Genomic DNA, 21,630 nt, shown 5'->3' with positions numbered 1-21,630 from the left:
ATGGGAAGCAGTGATCGTAACCAGGATTTGAGAGCACTATACTAGTGGCACTCTGGAGTGCGGTCCTCACACACTCAATTACTGGTATATTGCATCTCTATGGTGGTCATCCTACCTTGGGGTTGAGTCTGGTGATGTCATGACGCTTCTCAGAAAGGTTTAAGAGCTGGGAGAAGCAGACATTGAGACAAAGAGAAGGGGAAATCAACAATGTCACACCCAGTAAGCACACAACCACCACACACCGTTGTCTCAACATTGACCGCAAGTTGTCTGACATAATATGCACAAAACATTACATTAAAGTGCTGGGTGGAACAAAACAATGACCTTTTGATACAAAAAAACAATATACTGTTTGTATTGCTTCTTTATAACACCATACAGTAACATAGTTAATATACCCGACCGGGCCCTAAGAATGAACAATCGTCACATGCTAACTATATGAAAGAGTAATGGAAGATGGCGCACCACGAACAAAAATCTTTGTTTTCGTTTTATTAACATTTAGGGGAGAAACAAGACTTGGCAACAGATGATAAAAAAATAAAAAAACTTTATCATTCAACAAATTGTCTCCTTTCATCTCCATTCAGACCAGGGCCCATACTCAGAGCAGTGAGTGCTGTTCTAGGATCAGTTTAGCCTTTTGGATCATAATGAATAAGATTACATGGACAGGGGGGCCCGGATCCTAGATCAGCACTCCTACTCTGAGACACTCCGTGAATATGTGCCCGGATGTGGACAACCTTAACTTGCGAGGCCCAGTGTGGGTGCAGGCTTTTGCTCCAGTCCAGCAGTAACCTAATTTTAAAACTCAAAGCCTTGATTGAGGACTATGATTAGTTGTAAGTTGTGTAAGGTGTGTTACTGTTTGGCTGGAGCAACAGCCTGCACCTATTGTACATCAAGCCTCGAAGGTTATGTCATCCCACCCCTGGCTGACTGACAATTAACTAACTTTTGGTAGCCACAATAATATACAGGCTTCTTGTTAGTAATATGTATCAATTGATGTACCCAGCACCAGTCATGTACATTAGTACACGCAATGGAAAAAGTACATTAGCACACGCAATGGAAAAGTTTTAAAACGTTTTGTAACGGAAAATAGAAATGAGTGTTTCTCATTGGACAAATCCCCAGGTAGTCCTTACCTGTTTCGGTCTACTTTGTTATGTTTTGTGCCTGAATGTTCACATTTTGGACGTGTGAATTGCCTTTCTCCAAGTACAGTACTCATTCCCCCCCAACTCACCAGGAACTTGTCTTGGTGTTTGGACTTGAGCATGGCAGCCACTTCCTGTAAGTTGCCGCGGTAACATTGTTCTTCCAGATCGGGCAGGAAGAAAACAGAGATGATCCTCTCAGTGATGTAGGTGAGGTCAAAGTCATAGTGCCTCGCCATCACTCTCTCCATCGCACACTCCCCACTCTTACTCCTGGAGGAGAGGAGAGGAGAGACAGAGACAGTCAGTTCATCTCTATAATTTATTCTATTCTGTGGTCAAAGCAAAAACTTAAGTCGGTCTCAGATCAATTGTCTGGGGCCAAGTTAACCTCACCTTTCACGTTAAAAAAAATCATAACCATCATGCTTTTAGGGAATGAGGATCATTTTGTAAATGCGAATTTGACCAATTCCAGTCCCCTTTCTTAGTGGGTCCAGGGTCCATCCCAGAATAATTTATACGTAGAAGGACTGAGGAGCTCACTTCTGGTGCCTTTTTAAAAGAACATTCTACTCCAAAATGAATGAAAATAAAATTTAGCTGACACCATCTAAAATATAATATCCACCTCCATAATGACCCCAAAATTATTTTAACATATTGGACCATGCATATAGCCTATGCATGGTTTGCATTATCAGATGTGCCATTAGCAATAAGCATTATCACCTGTAGCACAACAGATGCAGCATAGGGGCTATAAATACATAGGTTGAAGCATGGTGCTTTTCCATCTGCATTTACCCCATTACCCCCATTGGACATCCTGATTGTTATTAGAATGAATCATGATTAAAAAATATATTATTAATAATTATTGTATTACAAAGTATGTCATTGCCCTTTTAAGATGCCATTGCCCCTTCCAGAGGTCTGTTGCTCAGCTGCACCTAAACCATGCTAAACCATGCTTGAAACTCCAGTTGTGTGGTTGTAACTGCATTTTTTAAATGATGTCACATGTGCAATTGTAGGCGTAAAGAAATAAACAAAATTAGCAATGGAAAGAATGGGATCCCCCTCCAAAAGACAAAAGTGTTCTTCCTGTGATTGCATTAAGAAATCTTGTGCATTGACTGCTTGCATAGGTGCAGCATTAGTTTCAAGTTAGGGGAAGCTAAACATTATTCTTTAGTTTTTAAAAAATACATTTAAAAAAAAATAAAAAATAAATCACCTTTATGATAAAATATTGCATGCATCTCTCATTGCATTTGCAGATGAATGCAATATAGTCTACTATTCCTAACATGATGAGTAGATTGGAGAGTCATAAATTAGGTTAATAATATAACCCACTGGGCACACCACCACCATTTCAACATGGATAATTGGGTAATATTTGGTTGAGACGTTGATCAATGAGATTAAAACCCATATATACATCCACTCAAAAAGAAAGCCAAAAGTTAGATTTCCAATGCGTTATCACTATGCTTTCAACCATCTAAAAGCACAACCAAATGCCAATAGAAAAACAATGTCAGATATTTTGTTTATTTATACAACAGATGAATGAATGTAATGATCACTGTGCTTCATCTAATAGCAGAACCAAATGACTTGGATTGCAGTTAAAATGACAGTGCTTTCAGAAAGTATTCACAACCTTCTTCCATATTTTGTTGCGTTACAGCCTGTATTTAAATGATTCAATTGAGTTTTTGTCGTCATTGGCCCCATCATGTCAAAGTGGAATGATGTTTTTTTTTTATGACAAATTAATTCAATTATAAAAAGCTGAAATGTCTCGAGTCAATAGGTCTTCAACCCCCTTGTTTTGGCAAGCCTAAATAAGTTCAGGAGTAAACCTTTGCTTACATGGACTCATCCGGTGTGCAATAATAGTGTTTTGAATGACTACCTCAATCTCTGTACCCCACACATACCACTATCTGTAAGGTCCCTCATCCGAGCAGTGAATTTCAGACAGATTCATCCACAAATACCAGGGAGGTCTTCCAATGCCTAGCAAAGGCCACCTATTGGTAGATGGGTGAAAACATTGAATATCCCTTTTGAGCATGGTGAAGGTTTTAATTACACTTTGGACAGTGTATCAATACACCCAGTCACTGCAAAGATACAGGTGTCCTTCCTAACTCAGTTGCAAGAGGAATGACTTTAAAACAGTTAGAGTTTGATGGCTGTGAAAGGGTCAAATGGAGGAAGTGCAGGTCTGGCCAACCAAAGTCTTCAACCTAATACATCTCATTCGAATGTTCAAATGTTGTTGCTTTGACAACCAAACACAATTCAATATCATTACATTTGAAATCAACCAGAGCTGGAAACCCTAGGCCTATTGTATTGTCTATTTTTAGTTGAATTCTGGGTTGAATTGGAACAATGGCTGTTGATAACTGCAAAAGATATCTAGGCCTAAAGAGAATTGTTAATGATATGAGTGTATGGTCACATTTCATTTGCACTGTTAAACCTACCCTTTGGAATGACTTCGATAACAACAGTGAATCTATTTAGTTTTTAAGAGGAGATCTCTTATGGTAGCACATTGGTAATAGTCAGTGACAAATATCATGGCTGGGCTTGGTTAAAACCCTGGGTGGGAGACCAAAGGGTAGCTGTAGATAGATCAATTCTCCACTAGGAGGTACTTCTCAGTCTAGTTTTTTTTCTGACGTTGGATAGAACGTTGAAGATCTGACGTTGTTTTGAAGGTAGAAATTCACCATATTTCGTATAAGGTTTGTCTATGTTGAACTTTCATCCTCAAAACAACAGTTTATTTTAATTACACTTTTTCAAAATCCAATATATTTCACACATAGATGCCACATCACAATACGTTGACAGATGACATCGAAACAACCTTGATTCAACCAGTTGTGCCCAGTGGGAACTGACTCACTGTTAGCAAAAAAAATACCGTTCTGCTTTTCCTCTCCTTTCTTAGCACACATCCAGAGCTCAGCCCCAGCTCGAGGGAAATGTTTTAGGAGGAGCCAAGAGAAATATGAGAAAAGAATATGGCCTTTTATAAACATATTTCATGCAATTCCATGCCACTTTTATTCCATGACTGAAGACAATAGCAGAACTTTAATAGCACAAAAGTTACAGGGTAGGCTACTCTGCTAACACGGACAAACTAAGATCAACAAAAAACTGCCTCGTCTTTGAACGCAACCATCTAATCAAGGCCTATGAAAATGGGAGACATGTTGTAGACTATGATGTTCATCTACCCTGGAGGAGGAAATTATTGTCCCAATAAAGCTTTCCAGGAGCACGGACTCGCCCAATGATAGACAGTGAATATGCGCACTCACCGGCTATAGTGCCAATACGATAAGCTACTGTTAGCTCAATAACCTATTGCGAGTTCAGGATTTTGATAGCCTAACTAAAGACCAGTTCGTTTTTTCTTTGTCTCCTCTCTTTTTTCCCCAGCCACCGTATCTTGAAATACTACGATAGGCTTAGGATTATTTTAGATGCTTTTCACCAACAGCCGCAAATCAACAATCAGCTATTTACCCAAATTGCGTGCTTATACCTTGGCGATTTAAAACAATCCACAGCTATTTAAAAAAGCTATTAAAGAAAAAGAAGCTAATGATCTTCTGTGCCTAAATCATGCTCTCTGGTGGATTTAATGTATTTTTGTATAAACAGGAGTAATTATATGGCAAGTTAAATTCCATTTAGCCTATTGGACACGACACCTGTGACTGCTTGGACCTCAGAATACATGTTTCCCTTCCTATCCGGAGTGGTGACAGAAAAATAACCTCTACCTCATCAAAACAAAGGAGCTGATCGTGGACTTCAGGAGACAGCAAAGGGAGCACGCCCCCATACACAGACGAGGCCGCAGTGGAGAAAGTGAAAAGGTTCAAGTTCCTTGGCGTACACATCACTGATAATCTGAAATGGTCCACCCGCACAGACAGTGTGGTCAAGAAGGCGCCTCTTCAACCTCAGGAGGCTGAAGAAATTCGACTTGGCCCCTAAGACCCTAAGAAACCTTTACAGATGCACCATTGAGAGCATCCTGTCGGGCTGTATCACCGCTTGGTACGGCAACTGTACTGTCCGCAACCGCAGGGCTCTCCAGAGGGTGGTGCGGTCTGCCCAACACTTCAATGGGGTCATACTGCCCTCCGGGACACCTACAGCACCCGGTGTCACGCGAAGGTCAAGAAGATCATCAACGACCTCAGCCACCCGAGGTCAGTATATGTGCATCAAATCGTGTACAGAGAGACTGAAAAACAGCTTCTATCTCAAGGCCATCAGACTGCTAAATAGTCACCACTAGCCGGCCTCCGCCCGGTACTCTGCCCACAACTTCAGTCATTGTCACTAGGCGGCTACCTCCTGGTTACTCTAACATGCACCTTAGAGGCTGCTACTCTATGTACATAGTCATGGAACACTGGTCCCTTAAATAATGTTTCCATACTGTTTTTACCCACTTCATACATATATACTGTATTCTGGTCAAGGCCTATCCTATTTAACCATTGCAATACATACTACTCTTCAGATATACTACATATTCTATCCATATCCTGTCTATACATCCCATCGCACACACACATACATACAGTACCAGTCAAAAGGTTGGACACCTACTCATTCAACGATTTTTCTTTCTTTTTCCTATTTTCTACTTTATAGAATAATAGTGAAGACATCAAAACTATGAAATAACACATGTAGTAACCAAGTGATGAACAAATCAAAATATATTTTATATTTGAGATTCTTCAACATATGTGTTATGGCTTTACACCACCTGCTAAAATGTGGATAAAAAATGTGGATAAAGAGAGGGTGTTCTTTAATAGAAGCCTCTCTAATATAATCCAGGTAGAATCAGGAATTCCCCAGGGTAGCTGTTTAGGCCCCTTGTTTTTTAAATCTTTACTAACGACATGCCACTGGCTTTGAGTAAGGTCAGTGTGTCTATGTATGCAGACGACTCAACACTATACACGTCAGCTGCTACAGCGACAGAAATGACAGCAACACTTAAAGAGCTTCAGCTACCCATCGGAATGGGTAGCAAAGAATAAGATAGTCCTAAAATTTACAAAACTAAAAGCATTGTATTTGGGATAAATCATTTCACTAAACCCTAAACCTCAACTACGTCTCGTAATGAATGATGTGGAAATTGAGCAAGTTGAGGTGACTAAACTGCTTGGCTGTGCTGGATTGGCAGAAGCTAATGGGGATCCCTAATAAATACATTGCATCCAGGAAGTATTCAGACCCCTTCACTTTTTCCACATTTTGTTAATTTACAGCCTTACTATAAAATTGTTTTCCCTCCTCATCAATCTACACACAATACCCCATAATGACAAAGCAAAAACAAGTTCAAACTACATTTTTAACTGAAATATCACTTTTACGTAAGTATTCAGACCCTTTACTCCGTACTTTGTTGAAGCACTTTTGGCAGCGATTACAGCCTCGAGTCTTCAGGGGTATGCCTGGCAAACCTGTATTTGAGGAGTTTCTCCCATTCTTCTCCGCTGATCCTCTCAAGCCCCGTCAGGTTGGATGTGGAGCATCGCTGCACAGGTGTTTTCAGGTCTCTCCAGAGATGTTCGATCTGGTTCAAGTCCGGGCTCTGCCTGGACCACTCAAGGACATTCAGAGACTTGTCCCCAAGCCACTCATGCATTGTCTTGGTTCATGCATTGTCATTGACCCCCAGTCTGAGGTCCTGAGCGTAACACAATCCTGTCTCAGAGCTCTACGGATCATTTCTTTAATGTCATGGCTTGGTTTTTGCTCTGACATGCGCTGTAAACTGTGGGACTGAGGTGGGTGCCTTTCTAATCAATTGAATTTACCACAGGTGCACTCCAATGAAGTTGAAGAATCATCACAAGGATGATCAATGGAAACAGGATGCACAAAATGGCAATTTCAAATCTCATAGCAAAGAGTCTGAATTTGCTTTTTCATTATAGGATATTGTGTTAAGATGTCTTTTTCTTCTACCCCCTTTTTTCTCCTTTCATTTCATGGTATCCAATTAGTAGTAGTTACAGTCTTTTCTCAGCGCTGCAACTCCCATACGGACTCGGGAGAGGCGAACGTCGAGAGCCACGCATCCTCTGAAACACAACCCAACCTAGCCGCACTGCTTCTTGAAGCCAGCCACACCAATATGTCGGAGGAAACACCGTACACCTGGCGCCCTGGTCAGAGTGCACTGTGCCCGGGCCGCCACAGGAGTCGTGAGTGTGCGATGAGACAAGGATATCCCTGCCGGCCAAACCCGGACGACGCTGGGCCAATTGTGCGTCGCCCCATGGGCCTCCCGGTCGCGGCCAGCTGCGACAGAGCCTGGGCTCGAACCCAGAATCTCTGGTGGCACTGTATGTTTTGCGACCAATAAAACTGTATTTGATTTCATAGATCTTGTAAATTGGATGTGCCTCGAGATGAATATTGATCTCTCATAGAACACACAACAACAAGCTGTGTAGGTAAATAGGTAAACTATTCCACTATGGGGTTGTCTGATTTTGTTTTAATAACATTACAAAAATAGCAGCACTGGAAAGTTACATCTTAACTAATAAAGTATAAACTTTGAATTACTTTGCTAGTAGCTACAGTAGGCTACACCGCTATTTGAGTTGAGCGCCCTAGTGGTGCGTGTTATATAATATTTAGCTCCCTTCAGCTGAACATCGGAGTGTCAGCATAAATCATGCATGTCAGTTACACAATGTAACAGATATGTATTTATTTGAGAATACAATTATTTGGACATTTATTTCATAGAACAGACATGCTTCTGTTTGAAGCGGACATCTCCAAAACGTCCATATGATGGAAATCTGTTGGAGAGACAGACAACTTTAACCAGATTATATCACTGGCCTCATTTATCACTATCTGCTATTGATTGAATCAAGTCCTTCACTACAGAATATAAAAAGCATTTGGTACCTGGGAAGGAAGATCCTCTTCTTATGGGGCAGGGACTTAGTAGACCCCTGCTGAGAAAGAGGCATAAAGAGAGAGAACACATTACTAAAGTTGTACAGTTCAAACCATAGAAATAAGAATGATATAGTGCATTCGGAAAGTATTCAGACCCTTTCACTTTTTCCACTTTGTTACATTATAGCCTTATTCTAAAATTTTGTAAATAGTCCCCCCCCCTCATCAATCTACACACAGTACCACATAATGACAAACCAAAAACAGGATAAGAAATGTAAAAAATTCAACGGAAATATCACATTTACATAATTATTCAGACCCTTCACTCAGCACTTTGTTGAAGCACCTTTGGCAGAGATTACAGCCTCAAGTATTCTTGGGTATGACGCTACAAGCTTGGCACCCCTGTATTTGGGGCGTTTCTGCCATTTGTCTCTGCAAATCCTCTCAAGCTCTGTCAGGTTGGATGGGAAGCGTCGCTGCACATTTTTTTTCAGGTCTCTCCAGAGATGTTCGATCTGGTTCAAGTCCGGGCTCTTGCTGGGCCACTCAAGGACATTCAGGGACTTGTCCCCAAGCCACTCCTGCATTGTCTTGAGGCCTGAGGTCCTAAGCACTCTGGAGCAGGTTTTCATCAAGGATCTCTCTTTTCTTTGCTCCGTTAGCTAATTTTAGCTAATTTTTCAGAACATATTTTCTTCTTTTGTTGCTTGTTTTGTCTCCCATTCAGCCTTTCAGTTTTCCTTTCTTTTCTTTTCAATGTAAAACATGTACATTTAAATATTTGTAGGATAAAAAAAATTCAGCAGGTTCTGCTAAATTTTGGAACTCTTTCTTACCCTTTTCAGACATGTGGAATGCGCCACCTTGAAAGAGCCTTGGTTAAAGGCATGTTTGACCGTAAGGGTACACAAAACCTTCTCTGGAGCCAGTGAACAAGCATTTTACATGTCTGTAAAGGAATGCCGCTTCTGCAGTGGGACTAACATCCATCACTACCATAAACACAACACAGCACATCAATAAGCAACATGTATTGTCATCAGGGAAACAGTACAGAACCTTCTGTGCTGTAGCAGAATTATGCTGTCTGAAAGGGTACAGACGCGGGCGGCACTCATTAAAATTGTCTGAAGGTTATCAAATGTCACTATCGACACGTTACTGTAGTGGTGTTCTATGTCTGTAAAGCAGTGGTCACCAACCGGTCGATCGCGATGACTAGAGAGAGATTCAATGAATACAGCAAAGAGCTGCTATGTTATGAGTTAAGGTTTAAGTTATTCGGCACTGTCAACACTTTGTTCAACACTTTTATAAGCCACAAAATGCGCGTTCTCCCTACTTCCACTCACGCCACAACCAGCGCTGCGACTGCAATAAATAAGTATAGCAAAGTGTTTTTATAAGCTTGTTTTTTTTTTAATATCGAGGAATATTTCACTTTCTTTGGTCATAGGAGTAAACAACTTGAATTGGTGCACGAGGCAGAAATAATGCAAAACGACATGAGTTAAAAAAAAAAATCAACCGGAAGACTGCCCGCTTTTTCTCAGAGGAGGGAGAGTGGAGAAACAGTGAGTCGGGTGCAGAGCATGTGAGCGGTGTGGTTGGAAATTCTGCTCATGGAGCAGTGAGTCCATTCCTACCGCTCTGCTAAAAACCTTTCTGCGCTCAAAAAAAGAAATATGCCTTCGATCCATTCATTGAAATCACAATTTAACCAACGCCCATATAAACTCATTAAAAAAAAGAAACGTCCTCTCTCTGTGAGCTGCGTTTAGTTTCAGCAAACTTAACATGTGTAAATATTTGTATGAACATAAGATTAAACGACATACACACTGAACAAGTTCCACAGACATGTGACGAACAGAAATTGAATAATGTGTCCCTGAACAAAGGGGGGTAAAATCAAAAAGCTCCCAAGTGGCGCAGTGGTCTATGGCACTGCATCTCAGCTAGAGGCATCACTACAGACAACCTGATTCGAATCCAGACTGTATCACAACCGGCTGTGATTGGGAGTCCCATAGGGCGGCGCACAATTGGCCCACAGTGCATCTCCTCCTCATGGGCTTGTCTGAGTGCTCTTCACTTGGCAGAACACTGACATTCCTGTCTTACAGAAAATCAGCCATACTAGGCGTGGTGGCATTGTCATGCTGGAGGGTTGTAAATGCAGGAAGGGTACCAATGAGGGAGGAGGATGTCTTCCCTAGCGCAATGATTGCCTGCAATGCAGTCCGATGATGCTCGATCCCACTCCAGAGTACAGGCCTCAGTGCTCATTCCTTTGACGATAAACGTGAATCCGACAATCACCCCTGGTGAGACAAAACCGTGACTCGTCAGTGAGGAGCACTTTTTGCCAGTCCTGTCTGGTCCAGCGACTGTTTTTTTTCCCCCATAGGCTACATTGTTGCCAGTGATGTCTGGTGAGGACCTGCATTACAACAGGCCTACACGCCCTCAGTCCAGCATCTCTCAGCCTATTGCAGACAGTCGGAGCACTGATGGAGGAATTGTGCATTCCTGGTGTAACTCAGGCAGTTGTTGCCATCTGTACCTGTCCCGCAGGTGTGATGTTCGGATGTACCGATCCTGTGCAGGTGTTGTTACACGTGGTCTGCCACTGTGAGGACGATCAGCTGTCCGTCCTGTCTCCCTGTAGTGCTGTCTTAGGCGTCTCACAGTAAGGACATCGCAATTTATTGCCCTGGCCACATCTGCAGTGCTCATGCCTCCTTGCAGCATGCCTAAGGCATGTTCACACAGATGAGCAGGGACCCTGGGCAACTTTCTTTCAGTGTTTTTCAGAGTCAGTAGAAAGGCCTCTTTAGTGTCCTAAGTTGGTAGCATCAAAGCTATCACCGCTGCTCTTTCCCTCCCCCTGACTGACCATCAGATGCAGGCCCTCAGCTAATTATGCTCACTCAACTGTGCCTCATTAGTAATAAAACAAATGTATAATTTTTTTAATGGTCTGAGAAGAATAACATAGACAGGGCAATTCAGTCATAGCCAATATGCAGTGATAATGTATTGGGCCTATAGCCTACTGCACAAACCTCATTGCTACAGAACTATTAAGGCCTAGGCTTAAGTTTTTTAAGTCATGTTTAAAATTAAATCTGAGTGGTAAATCTCGGGCTTGGATTTTGACTCAAAGTAATCTCGACTCAGAAAACCACTGCTGAAAAGGGTCTCTCTCTCTCTCTCTCTCTCGATCTCACTCAACAGCTGGACAGGAAATACTGCTGCAGTCATGCTGTCATCACAGATTTCGCCTTCCACATGACAGACCAGTGGGGCATGACGCCAGACTGTCACACACAAAGATATATGCACTGCACGGATATACAAACTGCATCATGTCCCAGAGAGGCAGAAATTAATCTGTCTAAACTGCTTTGTAGTCCTACACTGAAATGTGCTGTATACTATACTTCACAACCTGTGATAATACAGAATGTATGTAGTCATCGATGTTCAATGAATGAGGCACAGTAAGTGAGCAAGTGCGCACTGCACACATTGGAGAGAATTTACAGCCCTTATGTCATAATTGATTCTGTTTGGTATTTCACACTTGTTAAGCCTGTTTATGACTAACAATCTATTAACATTTTTCAATTAGATCTGTTTATTGTTACAACTAGAGGGTACACTGCCACACCATCCCTCCTCATCTGAGAAAGGGAGGGAGGGGGGAGTACAGGGGTAGAGTTGGGCCAAAATAAACACCAGATTACGTCTCCCTCCCTAGCTGGCAATTAGACAGGCGTTTACTGAATGCACAAAGGCCTCCTCTTCATTCCTTATACTTATGAACAAATGTGAAGATAGAAAACACAAGCCAATATACATTTACAAAAGCACCAAGCACAAAATGCACACTGTCCCATACAGACACACACACACACACACACACACACACACACACAATACCAGTACACTGGTATTGTACTGGACTCCCTTTTGCCTCCAGAACAGCCTAAATTCTACAAGGTGTGGCATTCAAACATTGCTCAATTAGTCAAGGGACCTAACATGTACTAGGAAAACATTCCCCACAGCATTACACCACCAGCCTGTCATGTTGACACCAGGCAGGATGGGGCCATGGATTCATGCTGCTTAAGCCAAATCCTGACTCTGCCATCAGCATCACACAACAGGAACTGGGAATTGTCAGACCAGGTAATGTTTTTCCACTCCTCAGTTGTCCAGTGTTGGTGATCGTGTGCCCACTGGAGCCGCCTTTTTCTTGTTTTTAGCTGATAGGAGTGGAACCCAGGGTGGTCGTCTGCTGCATGATAGGAGTGGAACCCAGGGTGGTCGTCTGCTGCAATAGCCCATCCGTGACAATGGCCGACGAGTTGTGCGTTCAGATGCCGCTATTTGCCGGTTTGTAGGCAACCTGTTAGCTTGCACGATTCTTGCCATTCTCCATCAACAAGCCCACAGTACTCCCACTGACTAGATCAACCCTAATCGCTTGTTTTGCCCATTCTAACATTCAAACAGTATCTGAATGCATCAATGCATGTCTGCCTGCTTAATATAGCAAGCCACTGCCACGTGACTCACTGTCTGTAGAAGCGAACCATTTTTGTGAACGGGTTGCGTACCTAATCAACTGGCCACTGAATGTATGTTCATGTGTGTACAGTCTTCGTCTTTGCATCTTTGTGTGTGTGTGTGTTTTCTTCTGTGTGTGTCCTTGTGAGTCTGGAATGAAGAGGCCTCAGTCACACGCACATAAGCTGTGTACCAGTTTTAAGAAATCAATACCATATGGTTAAGCGCTGTTGTTTTACAGACTACTGCACACACGTCAATATCAGTGGACCACAATGTACAGTAAAAAGGAGCCACAGTAACATACTGACCCTAACTGAGTACAGGGGAATGATATTATACCCATATAAACTCATCTCTGCCGTTTTGTGATTAGACTAAATCTAAATTAGACTAACTCTAATCTTAGTTTTAGACACAATGCAGATGACTGGAAAGAAAACATGTCAGGGAAAAATGTGAAGAGGGGTGATATGAAACTAAACGGAGTCGGAAAGAGAAGACCAGAAACATGAACAGGGAGGGGGACAGGGAGTGAGGGATGGACAGAGAGATGGAGGGGAAGGTAGAGTGAGAGAGAGAACGCAATAGAGGATATGGAGATGTGTATGAGACATGTATACAGTGCATTCGAAAAGTATTCAGACACCTTGACTTTCCCCCCCATTTTGTTACGTTACAGCCTTATTCTAAAATAAATTAAATGTATTTTTTCCCCTCATCAATCTACACACATTACCTCATAATGACAAAGCGAAAACAGGTTTAGACATTTTTGTATTTAGACCCTTTGCTATGAAACTCGAAATTTGATCATCCTTGAGATGTTTCTACAACTTGGAGTCCACCTGTGGTAAATTCAATTGATTGGACATCATGATTTGGAAAGGCACAAACTTGTCTATATAAAGGTCCCACAGTTGACAGTGCACATCAGAGCACTTCAACCCTATACTATAGGGCTGTATCACACCAACTGCACAGCTCGCAACTGCAGGGCTCTCCAGAGGGTGGTGCGGTCTGCCCAACGCATCACCGGGTGCAAACTACCTACCCTCCAGGACACCTACAGCACCGGATGTCACAGGAAGGCCTTCCACCCGGGTAGCAATATATGGCAGCACAATAGAGGCTGCTGCGCTATATACCTAGACTTGGAATCACTGGCCACTTGAATAATGGAACACTAGTCACTTTAACAATGTATAAATATTGTTTACATACTGCTTTACTCATCTCATATGTATATACTGTATTCTAATCAACTGTATTTTAGTCAATGCCACTACGACATTGCACAATCTAATATTTATATATTTATTTGAGATGTATTGTTGTTAATTGTTAGATACTAATGCACTATTGGAGCTAGGAACACAAGCATTTTGCTACACCCGCAATAACAACTGCTAAATATGTGTTTGTGACCAATAAAATTTGATTTGTCCATAGCGCTTCAAGACAGGATTGTGTCGAGGCACATATCTGGGGAAGGGTACAAAACATTTCTGCAGCATTGACGGTCCCCAAGAACACAGTGGCCTCCATCATTCTTAACTGGAAGAAGTTTGGAAACACCAAGTATCTTTCTAGAGCTGGCCGCCCGGCCAAACTGAGCAATCGGGGTAGAAGGGCCTTGGTCAGGGAGGTGACCAAGAACCTGATGGTCACTCTGACAGAGCTCCAGAGTTCCTATGTGGAGATGGCAAAACTTTCCAGAAGGACAACCATATCTGCAGCACTCCACCAATTAGGCCTGTATCGTAGAGTGACCAGACAGAAGGCTCTCCTCAGTAAAAGGCACAGGACAGCCCGCTTGGAGTTTGCCAAAACGGCACCTAAAAACTCTCAGACCATAAGAAACATTCTCTGTTCTGATGAAACCAAGATTGAACTGTTTGGCCTGAATGCCAAGTGTCATGTCTGGAGGAAACCTGGCACCATCCCTACAGTGAAGCATGGGTAGCAGCATCATGCTGTGTGGATGTTTTTCAGAGGCAGGAACTGGGAGACTTGTCAGGATCGAGGGAAAGATGAACAGAGCAAAGTACAGAGAGATCCTTGATGAAAACCTGCTCCAGAGTGCTCAGGACCTCAGACCGGGGTGAAGGTTCACCTTCCAACAGGACAACGACCCTAAGCACACAGCCAAGACAACGCAGGAGTGCCTTTGGGACAAGTCTATGAATGTCCGGACTTGATCCCGATCGAACATCTCTGGAGAGACCTGAAAAAAGCTGTGCAGCGACACTCCACATCCAACCTGTCAGAGGATTTATTTATTGATTTAATGTTTATTTAACTAGGCAAGTCAATTAAGAACACATTCTTATTTACAATGACGGCCTACCCCAGCCAAACTCCGACAACGCTGGGCCAATTGTGTGCCCCCCTATGGGACTCCCAATCACGGCTGGATGTGATACAGCCTGGATTCAAACCAAGGACTGTAGTGATGAATCTTGCACTGAGATGCAGTGGCTTAGACTGCTGTGCCACTTGGGAACTTGAGAAGATCTGCAGAGAAGAATGGGAGAAACTCCCCAAATACAGGTGTGCCAAGCTTGTAGTGTCATACCCAAGAAGACTTCGAGGCTGTAATCGCTGCCAAAGGTGCTTCAACAAAGTACTGAGTAAAAGTTCTGAATACTTTTGTAAATGTAATATTTCAGCTTTTTCTTTTTCTTAACCATTTTTGGCTTTGTCATTATGGGGTATTGTCTGTAGACTGATGAGGGGAAAACATATTTGATCCATTATACACTGCCTTCAGAAAGTATTCTTACTCCTTGACGTTTTCACATTTTGTTGTGTAACAGTCTGAATTCAAAATTGATGATTTTTCTCACCCATCTACACACAATACCCCATAAGGGCAAAGTGAAAACATGTTTTAATGTTTTGCACATTTATTGAAAATAAAAATGTATTTACGTAAGTATTCACATGCCTGAGTTAATACTTTGTAGAAGTACCTTTGGCAGCAATTACAGCTGTGAGTCTTTCTGGATAAGTCTAAGAGCTTTTCACACCCGGGTTGGTTGTCAAATTGGTTGTTGGATCATTGTTTGACAACCACTTTCAGGTCTTGCCAGACTTTCAAGTAGATTTTAGTCAAACTAACTCGGCCACTCAGGTACATTCACTGTCTTCTTGGTAAGCAACTCCAAGGTTGATTTGGACATGTGTTTTATTCCTTTCCTGTTGAAAGCTGAATTCATCTCCCAGTGTCTGGTGGAAAGCAGACAACCACGTTTTCCTCTAGGATTTTGCCTGTGCTTAGATCCATTCTGTTTCTTTTTTACACTGAAAAACTCCCCAGTCCTTAATAATTATAAGCATACCCAAAACTTAAAATAAATTAAAAATGTTATTTGTCACATGCTACCGAATAAAACAGGTGTAGACCTTAGTGAAATGCTTACATACAAGCCCTTAACCAACAATGCAGTTAAGAAAAAATACCTAAAAAAAGAAGAAATAAAACAAATAATTAAAGAGCAGCTGTAAAATAAAAATAGTGAAGCTATATACAGGGAGTACCGGTCCAGAGTCAATGTGCAGGGGCACTGGTTAGACGAGGTAACTGAGGTAATATGTACATGTAGGTAGAGTTATTAAAGTGACTTTGCATAGATAATAAACAGAGCATAGCAACAGCGTAAAATACGGGGGGGGCAATGCAAATAGTCTGGGTAGCCATTGGATAAGAAGTTCAGGAGTCTATGGCTTGGGGGTAGAAGCTGTTTAGAACCCTCTTGGACCTAGACTTGGCACTCCGGTACCGCATGATGTGGACACCTAGGAACTTAAAGCTCTCAACCTGTTCCTCCACAACCTCGTCGATGAGAATCGGGACGTGCTCGGTCCTCCTTTTCCTGTAGTCCACAATCATCTCCTTTGTCTTGATCTGACTTCCTCCCTATAGGCTGTCCTGTCATTGAGGGTGATCAGGCCTACCACTGTTGTGTCATCGGCAAACTTAATGACGGTGTTGGAGTCGTGCCTGGCCATGTAGTCATGAGTGAACAGGGAGTACAGGAGGGGACTGAGCACGCACCCCTGAGGGGCCCCGTGTTGAGGATCAGCGTGGCGCATGTGTTGTTACCTACCCTTACCACCTGGGGGCTTCCCGTCAGGAATTCCAGCATCCAGTTGCAGAGGGAGGTGTTTAGTCCCAGGGTCCTTAGCTTAGTGATGAGTTTTGAGGGCACTATGGTGTTGAATGCTGAGCTTTAGTCAATGAATGGCATTCTCACATAGGTGTTCCTTTTGTCCAGGTGTGAAAGGACAGTGTGGAGTGCATTAGAGATTGCATCATCTGTGGATCTGTTGGGGCGGTATTAGAGTGGGTCTAGGGTAGTGATGTTGATGTGAGCCATGACCAGCCTTTCAAAGCACTTCATGGCTACAGATGTGAGTGCTACCTTATTGTTCTTGGGCACAGGGACTATAGTGGTCTGCTTGGAACATGTTGGTGTTACAGACTCGGACAGGTTGAAAATGTGAGTGAAGATACTTGCCAGTTGGTCAGCGCATGCGAGGAGTACATGTCTTGGTAATCTGTCTGGCCCTGAGGCCTTGTTAATTTTGACCTGTATAAAGGTCTTACTCGCATCGGCACCGGAGAGCGTGATCACACAGTCGTCTGGAACAGCTGATGCTCTCATGCACGCTTCAGTGTTACTTGTCTCGAAGCGAGCATAGAAGTAATTTAGCTCGTCTGGTAGGCTTGTGACACTGGGCAGCTCTCTGCTGTGCTTCCCTTTGTAGTCATGTAGTCATATAGTAGTTTGCAAGCCCTGCCACATCCGACGAGCGTCGGAGCCGGTGTAGTACGATTCAATCTTAGTTCAGTATTGACGCTTTGCCTGTTTGATGGTTCGTCGGAGGGCATAGCAGGATTTCATATAAGCTTCCGGGTTAGAGTCCCACTCCTTGAAAGCAGAAGCTCTACCCTTTAGCTCAGTTTGGATGTTGCCTGTAATCCATGGCTTCTGGTTGGGGTTTGTACAGTTGAAGTCAGAAGTTTACATACACTTAGGTTGGAGTCATTAAAACTACTTTTTCAACCACTCCACAAATCTCTTGTTAACATACGTTAGTTTTGGAAAGTCGGTTAGGACATGTACAGTGGGCTCCAAAATTACTGCCAATACACAAATACTTGAAAAAAATTATCAACAATATAATTATAGAGATAAATTCAAAATACCAACATGTGAGAAATACTGTACTTTATTAATGTTTCAATGGAACCTGCCAAAATAACACAATTATTTAATACAAAATACATTTCACCAAAATCAAGTTTCATAATTATAGGCACTCCTCACTTAGTACTTGGTGCCACCACCTCTGGCAAGGATAACAGCATGTAGTCTTTTCCTGTAATGTTTGACAAGGTTAAGGAACACATTTGGTGGGATTTTGGACCATTCCTCTATGCAGATCCTTTCAAGATCCTTCACATTCTTGGGATTGCGCTTATCAACTTCCCTCTTCAACTCAGCCCAGAGGTTTTTGATTGGATTTAGGTCCGGCGACTGAGATGGCCATGGCAGAAGATTGGTTTTGTTGTCACAGAACCATTTCTGTGTGGATCTTGAGGTATGTTTTTGGTCATTGTCTTGTTGGAAAGTCCACATATGGCCAAGTCCCAGCCTTCTGGCAGAGGCAACCAGATTGTCAGCCAAAATTGCCTGGTACTTGGTGGAATTCTTTACGCCATCAATCTTAACTAGTGCCTCTGGACCTCTGGAATTAAATCAGCCCCAATACATCACTGACCCACCACCATATTTCACCGTGAGTATGAGGTGCCTGTCCTTGTATGCATCTGTTTCGATGTCAAACATGCCGATGCTGTATCGTTCAAGTTTGGTCTCCTCTGACCAGAGCACCTTCTTCCAATCATAATTTAAATTACGTTTGGCAAACTCCAAGCGCTTGCGTCTGTGTCTTGGGGTCATCAAGGGCTTTCTTTTCGCAACCCTTCCAAAGAGCCTGTGGTTGTGGAGGTGGCGTCTGATGGTGCTTTTTTAAACCTGGTGACCCCAAGATGCCACAAAGGCCTGGAATTCTTTCACAGTGATTCTTGTGGATTTTGTTCCTACTCACCATCCTCCTCCCTATCCTGGGGGGCAAAATGCATTTGCGTCCTCTACCCGTGAGGTTTTCAACTGTTCCAGATCTTTTGAATTTATTTATATTTGCCCTGACAGTGCAATCGTTTGTGGATCTTCTTGTAGCCATTACCAGATTTATGAAGGGTTACGACCATCTGTCCCTTCTGAATTGCCAGTTATTTTCTTTTCTTCATGGTGTTGGATGACAAAGGGATAGTGCATTTGTGTTACTTCATTTTTATACCCTAGTGGAAAAGGAAATGATGTAATGGCTCAATATAGTTCCTTAACATTTAGATAAACTTAAGTGGAATTTAATTCCTAGTTTAATTTTGGTAAATGTTATTTACAATAATATTTAAGGATGCCATTAATTGTGAAACCTTGATATGGAGGACATTGATTTTTAATTAAATCAATAAATTATTTTTGTTGGGTTCCATTTAAACATTAATAAAGTAAGGTATTTTTCACATGTTGGTATTTTGAGTTTCTCCATAATTATATTGTTTATATATTTTTAAGTATTGTTTGTGGAGTGCCAGTAATTTTAGAGCTCACTGTACTTTGTGCATGACAGGTAAAAAAAGGTCTTCCAAATGGACAATGACCCCAAGCATACTTCCAAAGTTGTGGCAAAATGGCTTAAGGACAACAAAGTCAAGGTATTGAGGTGGCCATCACAAAGCCCTGACCTCAATCCTATAGAAAACTTGTGGGCAGAACTGAAAAAGCGAGTGCGAGCAAGGAGGCTACCCAACCAGACTCCGTTACACCAGTTCTGTCAGGAGGAACGGGCCAAAATTCACCCAACTTATTGTGGGAAGATTGTGGAGGGCTACCCAAAATGTTTGACCCAAATTAAACAATTTAAAGGCGATGCTACCAAATACTAATTAAGTGTATGTAAACTTCTGACCCACTGGGAATGTGATGAAAGAATTAAAAGCTGAAATAAATAATTGTATCTACTATTATTCTTACATTCTTAAAATAAAGTGGTGATCCTAACTGACCTAAGACAGGGAATTGTTAATAGGATTAAATGTCAGAAATTGTGAAAAACTGAGTTTAAATGTATTAGGCTAAGGTGTATGTAAACCTCCGACTTCAACTGTACATACGGTCACTGTGGGGACGACGTCATCGATGCACTTATTGATGAAGCCAGTGACTGATGTGGTGTACTCCTCAATGTCATCAGAAGAATCCCGGAACATATTCCAGTCTGTGCTAGCAAAACAGGTCTGTAGCTTAGCATCTGCTTGAGGTCTGTAGCTTAGACGATGCAATCTCTACCACACTGCACACTGCCCTAACCCATCTGGACAAGAGGAACACCTATGTGAGAATGCTGTTCATCGACCACAGCTCGGCATTCAACACCGTAGTACCCTCATCAAGCTGGACTTCTCGACCCCCTGTGCAACTGGGTACTGGGCCGCCCCCAGGTGGTGAGGGTAGGCAACAACATCTCCTCCCCGCTGATCCTCAACACTGGGGCCCCACAAGGGTGCGTTCTGAGCCCTCTCCTGTACTCCCTGTTCACCCACGACTGCGTGGCCACGCACGCCTCCAACTCAATCATCAAGTTTGCGGACGACACAACAGTGGTAGGCTTGATTACCAACAACGACGAGACGGCCTACAGGGAGGAGGTGAGGGCCCTCGGAGTGTGGTGTCAGGAAAATAACCTCACACTCAACGTCAACAAAACTAAGGAGATGATTGTGGACTTCAGGAAACAGCAGAGGGAACACCCCCCTATCCACATCGATGGAACAGTAGTGGAGAGGGTAGCAAGTTAAGTTCCTCGGCATACACATCACAGACAGACTGAATTGGTCCACTCACACAGACAGCATCGTGAAGAAGGCGCAGCAGCGCCTCTTCAACCTCAGGAGGCTGAAGAAATTTGGCTTGTCACCAAAAGCACTCACAAACTTCTACAGATGCACAATCGAGAGCATCCTGGCGGGCTGTATCAACGCCTGGTACGGCAACTGCTCCGCCCTCAACTGTAAGGCTCTCCAGAGGGTAGTGAGGTCTGCACAACGCATCACCGGGGGCAAACTACCTGCCCTCCAGGACACCTACACCACCCGATGTTACAGGAAGGCCATCAAGGACATCAACCACCCGAGCCACTGCCTGTTCACCCCGCTATCATCCAGAAGGCGAGGTCAGTACAGGTGCATCAAAGCTGGGACCGAGAGACTGAAAAACAGCTTCTATCTCAAGGCCATCAGACTGTTAAACAGCCACCACTAACATTGAGTGGCTGCTGCCAACACACTGACACTGACTCAACTCCAGCCACTTTAATAATGGGAATTGATGGGAAATGATGTAAATATATCACTAGCCACTTTAAACAATGCTACCTTATATAATGTTACTTACCCTACATTATTCATACGTATATACTGTACGACTGCATCCTTATGTAATACATGTATCACTAGCCACTTTAACTATGCCACTTTGTTTACATACTCATCTCATATGTATATACTGTACTCGATACCATCTACTGTATCTTGCCTATGCTGCTCTGTACCATCACTCATTCATATATCCTTATGTACATATTCTTTATCCCCTTACACTGTGTATAAGACAGTAGTTTTGGAATTGTTAGTTAGATTACTTGTTGGTTATTACTGCATTGTCGGAACTAGAAGCACAAGCATTTCGCTACACTCGCATTAACATCTGCTAACCATGTGTATGTGACA

The 21,630-nt window shown here is 42.7% G+C and overlaps 1 protein-coding gene across 7 annotated transcripts in view; it reads right to left on the bottom strand.

Annotated features, from left to right (window-relative positions):
• The window catches only part of LOC112267760 (tensin-2), a 90,774-nt gene that overhangs the window by 33,003 nt on the left and 36,141 nt on the right, over nucleotides 1–21,630 (bottom strand). For 5 of the 7 annotated variants that reach the window (XM_024445938.2, XM_024445902.2, XM_024445915.2 and 2 more), the window contains 3 exons: nucleotides 8,184–8,233; nucleotides 1,265–1,448; nucleotides 116–166 (listed from right to left, as the gene is read on the bottom strand). In XM_024445938.2, the coding sequence (XP_024301706.1) occupies nucleotides 116–166; nucleotides 1,265–1,426 (213 nt within the window). In that variant the 5' untranslated portion in view covers nucleotides 1,427–1,448; nucleotides 8,184–8,233. The remainder of the gene's footprint in view (nucleotides 1–115; nucleotides 167–1,264; nucleotides 1,449–8,183; nucleotides 8,234–21,630) is intronic. The other 2 variants (XM_024445903.2, XM_024445950.2) reach the window with 1 other exon arrangement.

Source organism: Oncorhynchus tshawytscha, linkage group LG02, assembly GCF_018296145.1.
Source record: "Oncorhynchus tshawytscha isolate Ot180627B linkage group LG02, Otsh_v2.0, whole genome shotgun sequence".
Classification (NCBI taxonomy): domain Eukaryota; kingdom Metazoa; phylum Chordata; class Actinopteri; order Salmoniformes; family Salmonidae; genus Oncorhynchus; species Oncorhynchus tshawytscha.
The sequence above is the reverse complement of the archived record's forward strand: the minus strand, read 5'-3'. Positions and strand labels throughout refer to the sequence as shown.